Source organism: Cimex lectularius, unplaced genomic scaffold (assembly GCF_000648675.2).
Source record: "Cimex lectularius strain Harlan isolate CLEC.00 unplaced genomic scaffold, Clec_2.1 scaffold235, whole genome shotgun sequence".
Taxonomy (NCBI): Eukaryota; Metazoa; Arthropoda; class Insecta; order Hemiptera; family Cimicidae; genus Cimex; species Cimex lectularius.
In genome coordinates, this window is record NW_019392839.1 from 330,718 (window position 1) to 343,104 (window position 12,387).

General features: G+C 34.4%; 1 protein-coding gene across 1 annotated transcript; it reads left to right on the forward strand.

Moving 5' to 3' along the window:
* The first annotated feature begins 374 nt into the window (after positions 1-374).
* LOC106670720 (cyclin-Q-like) lies at positions 375-10,180 on the forward strand. Its single transcript, XM_014401288.2, has 8 exons — positions 375-471; positions 3,110-3,199; positions 4,731-4,863; positions 4,937-5,031; positions 5,221-5,439; positions 6,661-6,756; positions 9,295-9,429; positions 9,516-10,180. The coding sequence occupies exons 2-8, from the start codon at positions 3,134-3,136 to the stop codon at positions 9,621-9,623; spliced, it is 852 nt and encodes a 283-aa protein (XP_014256774.1). The 5' UTR covers positions 375-471; positions 3,110-3,133; the 3' UTR covers positions 9,624-10,180.
* Positions 10,181-12,387: the final 2,207 nt, after the last annotated feature.

The following is a 12,387-nucleotide window of genomic DNA, read 5'->3' on the forward strand; positions in this document are numbered from 1 at the left end:
TCCGAATCCCGCTTGTGACGCTAACATTTTCATTTCAACCAAGACCTTACATAAAAAGAATAATAATAATTGAAAAAAGTAATTTGGTCAATCAGACCACTAAACATAATGGAATTAACAACATACTTATTTTGATGAAAACCAAATTAAATAAATCAGAAATTCATGAGTCTTAATAAAAATGATAATTATGATGGTTTAAAAGAAAATTCACCAAACACAGGAAAATCATCGTTGCACTGACTATATTACCATAATACCAAAATTGTTAGAACCGGTGCACCAATTTTGGTGCCAATGACGTCATCTCCCACCAATTCTCCTTGAAACATACAATCAATCCTTCCTCAGAGAAGAGCCCGTGGTCGATTTGTTTTGCCGGCACCTTCCAACTAAATAGAAAACTTTTGTTTACCTTGTTAGGAATGCTCAATGCACTTTAGTTAAGGAAAGATAGAGGAAAATTGTAAGGTAATCAAATTTATATACACAAAAATTAAATAGATATATATTTTTTTATAATTTAAATCTTTGTATTCGCTCTAAATGTAAATTTTAAATAATCTACCGATTTATAAAATGATTAATCAAGATTTTATATTAATTTTATATTGCGATTTTACATTTTAATCAACTGCAAAAGTATGTCAATTGGTGGTGATTTCAATTTAAAATGTGCCCTGTTCCATTAAACTGGAAGATTTTTTAGATGTGCAGTGGATCAAAAAAGTATTTACAGACCCTGCTGGTGTTGGTTCCCTATGGTTTACAGGGTATGGAGAAGTGCACTAAAATTTTCCAAAGAGTTTAACGCTTAATATTGCTTAGAATTATAAGAAGCTTTTGAACAGTGTCTTATGAAACCACATGCATATTAGCTGGGTAATTGTTTATTTTCCATCTGGAGGAATTATCTGAAACGTTAAACATAATAAAGGTAGATTATCATAATCCCACTTTTTATGAAGCTGTACATTATTCGCAATAGTTGCATCCTGCCAGATAGCTTTATATAAATGATGGTCAATGCTCAGGATTGGAAAACGAAGTTTGGAATATTTACACAGAAGTAAGGAAGGTGATGATGTTTGATGTTGTTGTTTACAAAGGTGATTTAATATTTTTGAAAATCAAATATAAACTGGATAGTGTTTGTTCAAATCAAGCCGAACTACTGGCAATATTAAAATCATTACAGTGGTTAAAAAATGAGGCACGCAACAAATCTTTAAAAATATTCACTATTAACGTAGATAGTAAAACATCTATCGCCATTATCAAAAACAGAAGCACACATTTTCCTATGCGAAACATATTATTTTATGTCAGAGGATAAGGATAGGGATAAAAGAGGTGGCCACAAGGCCTGCACCTCGACCTGGTATGGTATGGAATGGTAATATGGATACTAGGAAGCGGGGTTTGTGCTTCCCATGGACTTCAGCCTTCTGGTTCGTACCTTCCTAGTTCCTTAGTTCAGTGCAATAGACTCAATCCTTCTCGTTAGAAGTATCAGGTCATTGACTGTCGCTACTACAATTTGATTCCTGTTAAGTTAAATCTCCATTGAGCTGTTACTTAGTATTTGAAGATGATATGAGTGGTTGTTTCCTCCCCCTCATTACATAATCTGCAGATGGGATCATCGTTGTATATGCCCATGTTGTGTAGGTGTTTTCTCACATGCCAGTGACCGGTTAGTAGTCCTACCACTCCTCTGAGTTCGACCTGAGTAGATCTATTATGCTCCCCTGTTTTTTATAATTCAGTGGCCAGCTTCCGGTTAATCATTCTCCATAGCCTTGCCAGCAGCTCCTTAGTTTACGATCTTGCTTGTGACTTTTCCTGTCCTAGTTGCTAGAACTTGCACCTACATAGACCTTCACAAAAATATAAAATGTGTTCTGCAGTCTCCTTCTCTTTCTGGTATCTGCACAGTGTTTCTTCTGTTTGTACTCCTATCTAGTTCATGTACTTTCTTAAGTGGCAGTGCCCTGTGAGGAGTCCAGCCAGAATCCTGGTTTGGTTGCGGTTGCCTTCCAGTAAGTCTTTTGTAAGTTTTGCGGATGACCCTTCTATGAATCTCTTTGCATGCCTCATGCCTGTAATATTGTTCCACCAGGTTTTGGACTCATGAAGGAAACATTTTAACGTATACCTTCTTTTGTGGCAAGATGCTAAGCTTCAGTAGGGTTCAGGACCTAGAGAATCCATGTCTCCTCTTTGGCCAACATGTCAACCTTTTCATTGCCTCTATACCCCTCTATACCTTTTATTTACCTAGGTTTACTGACAATTCAGTCTTTATCCTTGTCAGTTTTGAAGCCGTCAGTGTACATAGGAGCTTGTCTTTAGCGGTGCTCCTTTGGCACATTCTTCCCCTTCTGGTATCAATACCTTGAAAAATTGGGTAACCGGCTGACTCCGCCCTGGGTCCTCCACTTGTCTAGAACGATCTTACTGTGTTAGCCAAGTTGACTACTCTGCCATAACTTTACCGAGCTAAGTTCTTGGAGCTTATATCCAGGTATGCCAGTTTTCAGTTGATATACCATGAGCTGAAGCACCTCAGCAAAACAGTGGTTGTTGTCTGGGTACCCAGATAAATATGCCTAGAGGGTAATAAAAAGGTGGTCGGGACGTCCCAACCTCCGGACTTAACCACCATGATTCAGCCCTTTGATGCTAGAAATGCAATAAAAAACATGATTTAAAGAAGTCTTTTGTAGAAATTAGAACCATACCTTGGAGGGTGCATTTTTTTTATAAGACTAAGCACTTTCCTCGGTGCCTCTTCGTGTACCACGTTTGGCAAGAGAATTGCCTTACCATGGCTGTACCATAACCGTGCTAATGATTTACATTCAGAAAGGATATGTGTTGATATCTTCGGTTGTCTTGATGGAATCCACTGAGAAATCGGGTTTTTTATCTTTTAAGAGCACTTGATTATTATGTATTTTAAACCCAGTGGAGGGTGACTTTTTTCCGCCGATGTTTCTATTTAACAGCTCTCGATGGTACAAATATCTGTTTCTTAAATTTCTCAAATTGCTCTAATCTTACAATCACTTTAGACATGGTTTGAAGAATGTACTTTCCTTTTCAGGTGTGATTTTCTTCACAGTAGTTCATGGATTCCCATAATATGGATATGAATATGATGGAAATGAATAGTTGTCAATCTTGGTCATACCAGGTGAGACAATGATCATAAAATAATTTAAACTTTTTTTAGCTGTATTTAAAAATCAGGGATAAGGCCAATTTGAAGAAAAANTTTATTGAATATGATTATGGAATGAGTTCTGAATAATAAATTTAATTCACGACACATGACCAATTTGATACAATTTACATCTAAAAAAAGATGATTTAAAAAATTAAAAAAAAAAATCAATGTAAGGTCCTGAAAAGGTTGGAATCTCAGCGACCAAGAATTCATGCCCGATCCCCTTCCAAACCAGGTTTGTTCAGTGGAAGAACACCAAGCCCCCCAAAACAAACGTGGTACAGGCTGCAGTGCCTAGGAAGTTCCACCTCTGACTCTCTGACTTCTAGGAATCTATCTTACAAAAAATGTTTTAATATAATTAGGTCTGGTAAACGTGTTCAGTACGACAACTTGGGGGAAGCAGAAGTGCTCTGACGAGCCAGACGGCTGACCTTTAGGCAAGTCATAATGCATAAGTAAATTATTTTTGGAAAAGTTTACTGCAAGGGAGGGTGAAAATTGAAATTCCAGCCTGCATTGATTGTAATAACAAATAGAATACTTAAATAGAAAATATGAGGCCAAGTGGTTAGGGCGTCAGGCTCATATTTGCCACTCTAGCAGTTCTGGGTTCGAATCCCAGCAGAGCCCATAGGTTTTTAATTAGCATTCTCCTGTATGAGAGAAATTAATTTTTTTTAAAACTTAAATATACAATATTTGAATGAATAAATAATGACTTCAATTGTCTCTCTCTTTACATCATTTGGTGAATTTCGGGGTAATGTTTTGGTGGAACAATATCATCAAAGGTTAAATATCAATGAAGCCAATTGGAACTAAAATCATCTTTGATATTCAACTTCCTCAATTACTAAAAATAACAATTTTAAACTTGTATGGTCAAATTCATCTCTTTAATTTTTTATGGCCTCGTGATCTTTACACATTAGCCAGAGTATATGTCGTAAGATATATGAGTATGTATATTTTTTCTGAGGGAAAAGGGTTGCATGAAAAAAATCCTAGGGGCAACGGTGGGAAGCAAACCCATGACTGCAGCGTCTATGAACCAAGAACCTATCACACTAACCAGTCAGCTAACAATCCCCAGGTTATTATCCTTAAGAAAGTTTTTATGTAAATGTTTATTTATATATTATTTTATTAACATTTTTCTCTAATTCAATTGAATATTGTATATTCACACTTTTTTTAATACCATTATAAGAAACATACTTAAAGCACTTATATATTTTTTTTTTAATAATTTTATAATGTTAGTTATAGCATGTAATCAGCAATAAAACATTAGTGTTGTAAAGTTAGCACAACTTCACTTTTCATTTTCTCAAAAAGTACCAATTTTTAGTAAGTATTTGATTGTGAGATATATTTTTTGAGGCCGGAACTGTATGACTGAAAAATTTTCGTCCCCTCGCAATCCTCAAAAAATACCACACAATTTAGTATAATAAAAATGACTGTGTAAAAACCTTTATATTTTCATCTGTAGGCTGGAGATAGCATGAAAGCTCTTATTGAAGTCACAAAAACAGACAGTGATGATCACAAGAAAAAGTCACGCCGAATTGAATACAAAACTCATAACGCAATATATTATACAATGCGGTTTCTTTTTGAATGTGGTAAGAATCAGGTTTTATCTTAAACAAAGCATTTTGATGTTAATTGAGTTAATTTGATTTGATTTTGTTTTAGGGTACAAACTTAAGGCCAATCCAATAACTATAGCTACAGCATCTGTAATATCTCACCGATTTTTTAAAGAATTTGATACTGGTTATGATAAATATGTATGTTTATAATTCATCTATTTTACTATCATTCTAATTACATTTTATGGAAAAAAAATTTTTTAATTTTTATAATTCAACTTATAGAACTTAATTATAGATTCTTTAAATCCAAAAGACTTCTACAACTGTAAACAATTAATGGGTAAGTAAAACATACGATGAATCGCTTGTTGTTGTTTTTTTCAGTTGATTGCTGCCACGTCGTTGTACATTGCCGGAAAATTGAAAGATGAAAAGTACAAATTGCGAGATGTAATAAACGTTGCTCACCAAACCCTCCACAGAGGATCTTCTCCGTTAGATTTCCGAGAAGAGTATTTTATGAGAAGGGATGCTATAGTTCAGGCAGAGTTGCTTATCATGAGGACTCTCCAGTTTAGAATAAGCACTCCCAGCACTCATAAGGTAAGCATGTAGAATGTCATTCTTTATACAATGATCGTACTTTTATTATTACTGAAATACAATGTTTATTTCTTCACACATACTGTCATTCAGTGGTGCAGTTTTGTTTAAAAAACCCTTAATATTGAACAATCAAAACTGTATTTATCTTTACTAAATAAATTAAATAATTAATTCAAATAAATTAAATTAACGTTTAAAAACACTGTAACATTACTGACATCTACACAACCCAATGCCATAATCACCACCTACACATACAATACTGCAGTTTTGTTCAATCCTACCTCCAACATCAAAACACTTTGAGCTTATCGAACACTAGTGCAAAATGTGATGGACTCAGTATACGTTCACATTGAAAAAACAGTATTACCCTCCACTATTCATCCTCAACAAAGAGATTACCCTCCACGATTCATTCAAGTCAAATACTTAGGGACTATACTTAGCAGACTGACATGGAATCTTAAGAGACAACAACTTAACAGAACACTTGGACAACTATGAATGCTAGATCATCAAAACTAAACTAATCTTATACAAGACTACTGCGACCAACTGTGGGGTTTTGCCATGCCACCTAGCATCCAGTGCATCCAATCCTTTCAATCAAAAGTTGTCAGACAAATCGTCAAAGTTCCTTACTATGTCACTAATCTCACTATTCACAACGAGCTCAATATACCTTTTGTCAACAAACTGATCCTTCCTGATTCCAAAAATTTCACACCAACCTCTCGATCCATCCTAATTCTACTGCTTGAGCTTTTTTTGCACATTCCCATCCCAAGAACCCGCCACTCGCCTTAATTGACGTTGGCCTCGAGACCTCCTTTCCTTTAATCCTTCACACTGAATGTCAACATTGGCCGATTTCTCATGGTATCCTCCAGGTGCAGCGCTGTCCTTAGTTTTAGTGACTGTGAGAAAAAAAAAAATTGTGATCAAATTTGTAACATGTACAGTTTACAAATAAAATTTTTAAAAAATTTTTTAAATTTAATAAAAAAAAACATTTTTTTAAATTCTTAATACAGGTAGTTTCAGTTAAACAAAAAATAATTTTATTAAATCAAAACCTGTTTAGATTTTCAGCAAACTAGGATTACTTTAATTTTTTCTGCATGAAATTTGATTTACTATAACTTATATAAGGTTGTTCAAATAAATTATGAAGGGGTTTTAATTATTATTTATTTTATTTTATTTTTTTTTTAGTATCTCCTCCATTACTTATCAACTTTAAAAACATGGTTAACAAAAGAAATCTGGGAGACAGTTCCTCTGTGCCAATCATCATTTGCATTTTTACAAGTAAGTCATATAAAAACACTAGCATGGGAGTGTTGTATTTGCTCATGTGTGTGCATGCACAACGTATGTGCTGGAGAGCAGGGAGGAAAGATAATTCTTGAGAAATCCTGCTATTGAAAGTAGTTTATGTATGTTAAGTGTTGTATGAATGAGAAACTTCAATAATAAATTATTTTTAAGCTTGTTTAAAGTCAAGCAAGGTTTTTATTTAAAAGTTATAAATTTATCAATGGAAGTTTGTTGAGGTTAGTTGGTATGCCACCAATAGTTTATAATTGTATGGAGTTTGATGGGGATCTGTCAGGAGTGAGGTGGAGATATCCCGATGTTACTAGTCTACAGTAACTCTTTTCCAGAGGCAAAACACCTAGCAATTAACTGATGTTAACTTAAAAACAACTTAACTTTACTTAACTTATATGGCAACTGTGTGGCTGAGTGGTTAGGGTTTGACTTGTATTTGCCACGCTTGCAGTACTGGGTTTGAATCCCGGGGCAGAACTCATGGCTTTTTGATTGATAATAGTATGTTATGGATGTTAAGCCATCCTCTTTTTTTTTTTTTTTTTTTTTTTTTTTTTTTTTTTTTTTTTTTTTTTTTTTTTTTCCCAATACTATATACTGGAGGAGTTTCCCCGGGCACTGCAGCTTTACAGCTTATTGAACTCCTTGTGCCGGTGTTGGTGTTCTTTCATGGAAGAACTCATTTTTAAAGGGGGTCTGAACCGAATTCAGGGTCACTGAAATCCGATCCCTCCCTGGACCTTCCATTTATGAGTGCCTGCCAACTTTCATTACTTTCGGTGTTAGAAGTATCGACCACTTTTTCACTCACGAACTTTCTGGGTCAAGGTATGGTCTTAGAAAAAAAACAAACCCATTTGTTACTGCCAAGCTTTCAGCCTATTTTAAGGTCATTATCAGGGCCCATATTAATTTCACATTATGAAAAACATATTTGTACAATTGATTTATAAATCAATGTAACTATATAGAACGTACAAAACAATCTTACATATGTCTACAGATTGAAATTACTACAGATTGAAAATTACAACAGATTGAAAATTACTACAGATTGATATGTAAAAAACTTAAATATGTCAATCTATAGACATATTTAAGATTGTTTTGTACATTCTATATAGTTTTATTGATTGTTAAATCAATTGCACAAAATATTTTAAATAATGTGAAAATAATATAGGTCCTGATGATGACCTTAAAATAGGTCAAAAGCTTGGCAGTAACAACTGAATTTCCTTTTTTCTTCAAAATCATACCTTAATCCAGAGTGTTTGTAACTTTCATTGTGGCCACTGCTCCACTTATGCATCAGAGCATAGTCTAGAAGTGACAGTGGGGGTGGAACCATGAGATCAGCTAGCCAAGAGTCTGACGCCTTAACCATTCAGCTACCACAGTCTGCTCCTGACAAGAACTATTTTACTTATGTACTTATGTCAAGATATAAAGTGAATTGTTTTGATTTTCTTCTCCACCTCACTCCTAACCGATCTCCATTAATCTCGAAAGAACGGTCAATGAAAGTCCATGATATTACAACTATTTTTGTATAGTGAAGAATTTTGTTCTTTTTATATATATATATTATTAATTATGAACAAACAGCTAATATGTTATGTTATATGTATGTAAAATAATATATGTTGAATCAGCCAAGGACCAGGTTTCAGTTCAGCCTAGGGAAATATGCCATTTTCTTTCAAGTGGAGACTGTGTCTATTGAACACTGTGTCAAGGAGATTAAAATGCTAGGTATTGTTAGCAGAAGAACAGTCATCTACTCGGACAGCCAGGTGGCAGTGAGGGCAATTCCCGCATCGGTGGTCAAGTCCAGTCTCGTTGGGATTTGCTTTAGGGGCCTGTCAGACATTGGGGAAAACAACAAAATTACCCTTGTCTGGTTACCGTCTCACAGGGCATAGGGGCAATGAAGACAAAGTACGATGAGACACATTTTGTTCCTGGACCCTTTTGTGGCATACCAAACTGCCAAAAACGTGGATCCATCTGACAATGGATTAAAAATTCTCTGTTCAATGAGAATGTAAATCTAAAATAGAGACATGTAAGAAGTTCATCGAAGGACCGTTACAGAAAATAACTGCAAACTTCAGAGGCATGTAGACTCCGAGTGGCAGAAACAAGTCTGCAGATTTTACCAGGAAGAAAAGACACCAAAACATGTCCTCTGTTGTTGCAAAGACTTATGTAGAGGAAAATCTCCAGGTCTGAAGGATACAAACAGGAGTCCTTGAAAAAGCTTTGAGATCTGGTAAAAAAACCTTAAGCTTAATGAGGAGTTCTAGGCAACAATGCTAAATTGTGGTAAAAAATGGAGATGCTCAAATGCACAACAGACCAATGCTGGTCATGGTGCACAAGTCATTAAAAAGCAAACTCCTTCTCTAATCTAAATCTTTTGAAAAAATGAAATACCTTGTGATTCTCATATAAACCTTTTATTTCATATTTATTACAATAATTAAAAATTAAAATCTTTTGATTTTGCAGGATTTTCATCATGACCCTTTGGTTTTGGAATTCGCTCCTCAGAATATAGCCCTGGGGTGTATTCATTTAGCCATGCAATGCTATGGTGTAGATGTGCCCTGCATCCCCGAAACGGATGACTTTTGTTGGTTCACTGTAAGTTTCGACTGATAAAATAATGTTAAATACATATCATGGAAAATGGATATCTACTAATTTGGCGAATGTTCGAATTTTCCCAGGTTTTTTATCAACATGCAAAAAAAGATGATATTTGGCAGGTTATAGAAGCAATAATGGATATTTACAATAGAGAAGAACAGTCGCCAGGAAATGCAAAAAACTTTTAAAATCATTTTATTAAATACAGATTTGATTTTTTTTTTTTTTTTTTTTTTTTTTAGTGTACATATATTTCTTTTTGGTTGTTAATTTTTATATTTCATTCCATTTGAAAATTGATGTTTGTTAATTGAGTTTTTCCATTTAAATTTAGTTGTGTTTGCTGATTGTTATTATATAATTTACTATCAATTATTTTATCGATTACGACTTTAATATCTTTTTTATTATTATTATTGAACATGACAAGTTCATCTAAAATTATCAAATTCCACTTGTGTCTTTACAATTAGATAGCAATTTTGTAAAATAAATATTTTCTTTGTAGCAAACAAATACGAAAATTGTTATGACAAGAAAACCTAGACAAATTGAGGAATGTGTACATTTATTTATAAACATTTTGCATAAGACTATCATTTATGCACCTAAAATATTATGAAAATGTTTTAATTGAATACTTTTAAATTATATTACTAAATTTAAATTAATACTAGTCCATTGTATACATAATTTGCTTACAGTTGTTTAAATTCTTTGTGATAATAAAAAATAACAAAAATCATTTGTTTTCAAATTGTAAAATTATTCACTGCTTTAACAAATGTGTAAGAAAGTTAAAATTGATTACAATCAAACAATCCCAGTTTAAAAGTTAAGAACAAAATGTTGGTGTATAAAATTTTAGTTTACAGCGTACAACTCTAAAAAGATATTAATTGAGGATGTCTGTTGATATTTTTTTAAATTTATTTATTTACTTACACCTGCGCCAAATGCTGCCCACATTTAACAGAGGAGGAGGGTTCTATGGCTGCAACTGCAATAGGCAACTTAAAGATAATGGAACGTGTTATTGATATTCTAACAAAAAAAAATCTGTGACCCCGTTATTCTTAGGATTGAATTTTATTTTTCGACAAGATAACTATCCTAAACATCACACCAGAGGTGTTGAGGAATAATTGGTGTACAATGCTGCACAACAAAAACACTTCATTCGCCCAATTTAAACCTAAGAGCACTTCCATGTTAAAAAGAGGCTGAAACAGTGTGAAACAAAAACAAAAAACTACTGGTTAATTCATTTGTGACATTTTGAAAAAGGCTGCTAGGCTTATATGCTGTTATATGTTGATGATGATGGAAATCTAAAATGTGGGATTTTATGTCACCCGAGCACTGCAGCCTTCTGGCTTATTGTATTTTTCCTAGTTCCTTAGTTCAATTCATTTGATTTGATCGTTCTCTTAACAAGTACAAGGTGACTGTTCATACTATTACTTTCCCTGGGTTTTCTTTGTCTCCATTGAGCAGTTGCTCACATTTGAAGATGACATGGGTTAGTGTCTTCCTCCTCATTTCATAACCTACAAATGTGGTCATTATTGAATATATCCATATGCATGCCAGTGACCAGTAATTATATCACTCCTCTGAGTTTAGCCTTTCTAACTGTAGCAATAGAAATATGGATGAAACAGGTGGCCATAAGGCCTTCTGCACAGTGTTTCTTCTGTCTGTACTCCTACCCTATAAATGTGCCCTGATAGGTGGTAGTGCCCTGTCAGGAAACCAGAATCCTGGTTCTGTTGCAGTTACCTTCCAGTCGTAATTCCTTTGTAAGTCATGCAAATGACCCTCCTATAATTTTTTTCGCTTGCCTCATCTCATGCCTGGTGTGTTGCTCCACCAGGTTTGGACTCATTAAGGATCCATTTTTGGATTTTTTTCAGGGGAGGGAGATATAGGCAATAGGGTTCGGGGCCTAGAGAATTCATATTGGCTTCTTTTGTTGGCCAATATATCCACTTTCCCATGCCTGAAATCGATCATTGGTGTTATTGACTTGAGTAATTCCATAAATTTCATACGCACCTTTACATCACATAAGGCCTTAAGTGCCACTGACTGTCAGAGAAAATGACTAACTTTCTGGAATGGGTTCCTAGCCTTTTTATTTCTCTGGCACAGTGATCAATCTCTATGAGTTTAGCCTGGAAAACTTTAGTTTACCTAAGTTTAAAGTCAGTTCTTCTATTCATCCGAGGACTCCAGCACTCATGCCTCTATATGTTTTTGAGACGTCGATATACCGGTACGAATTGGCCTTCAGAGGTCTTCCTTTGGCCCACTCTTCCTTTCTGGTATGAGTCCTGTACTTGGTGAAGTTATATTTTGGAGTAGTGGCCAGTGACTGTTATATAGTCCTATCACTCCTCTGAATTTAACCATCTCCAATTGCAGCAGTAGTTTGCCAGTCTTGGTGAGGGTTGTTTTAACATAAGCTTTCTTTGTCTAGCACCACTAGAGTTTAACCACTTCTCCTTTTTTTTATCCATTCTGAGATGAAGTGTTCTATGTTTGCTTTTGTTATCCTAAAAATAGATTTAGGGCTTATATATGGTCTTGCAGAATCACCCCTGTCTGGTGGGTTGCACCAAATTTCCTTGTGTAATACTACCCAAGGAATCATCAGGTTGTTGTTTCCCTGATTTTGGAAATTTTGGATGCATTCACTAATTTTGATGTGATGTTAAAAGTAAAAATGTAGTCCTAAGAATAAACAGGCAGATTTGTGAATAAAAGTAAATTATTTTGTGTTAATGTGTGAGGTAAACGATGTTTTTTTATATTTTGACCTCAACAGTTTAACTTATGATTTTTCCTTCTCGACGGTGGGATAATAGGTCATCTCAAAAAAACAACAACCAGTTTTTCTTTCAATCCATACGTTTCGGATTTATTTTAATCCTTCCTCAGGTAAGTTAA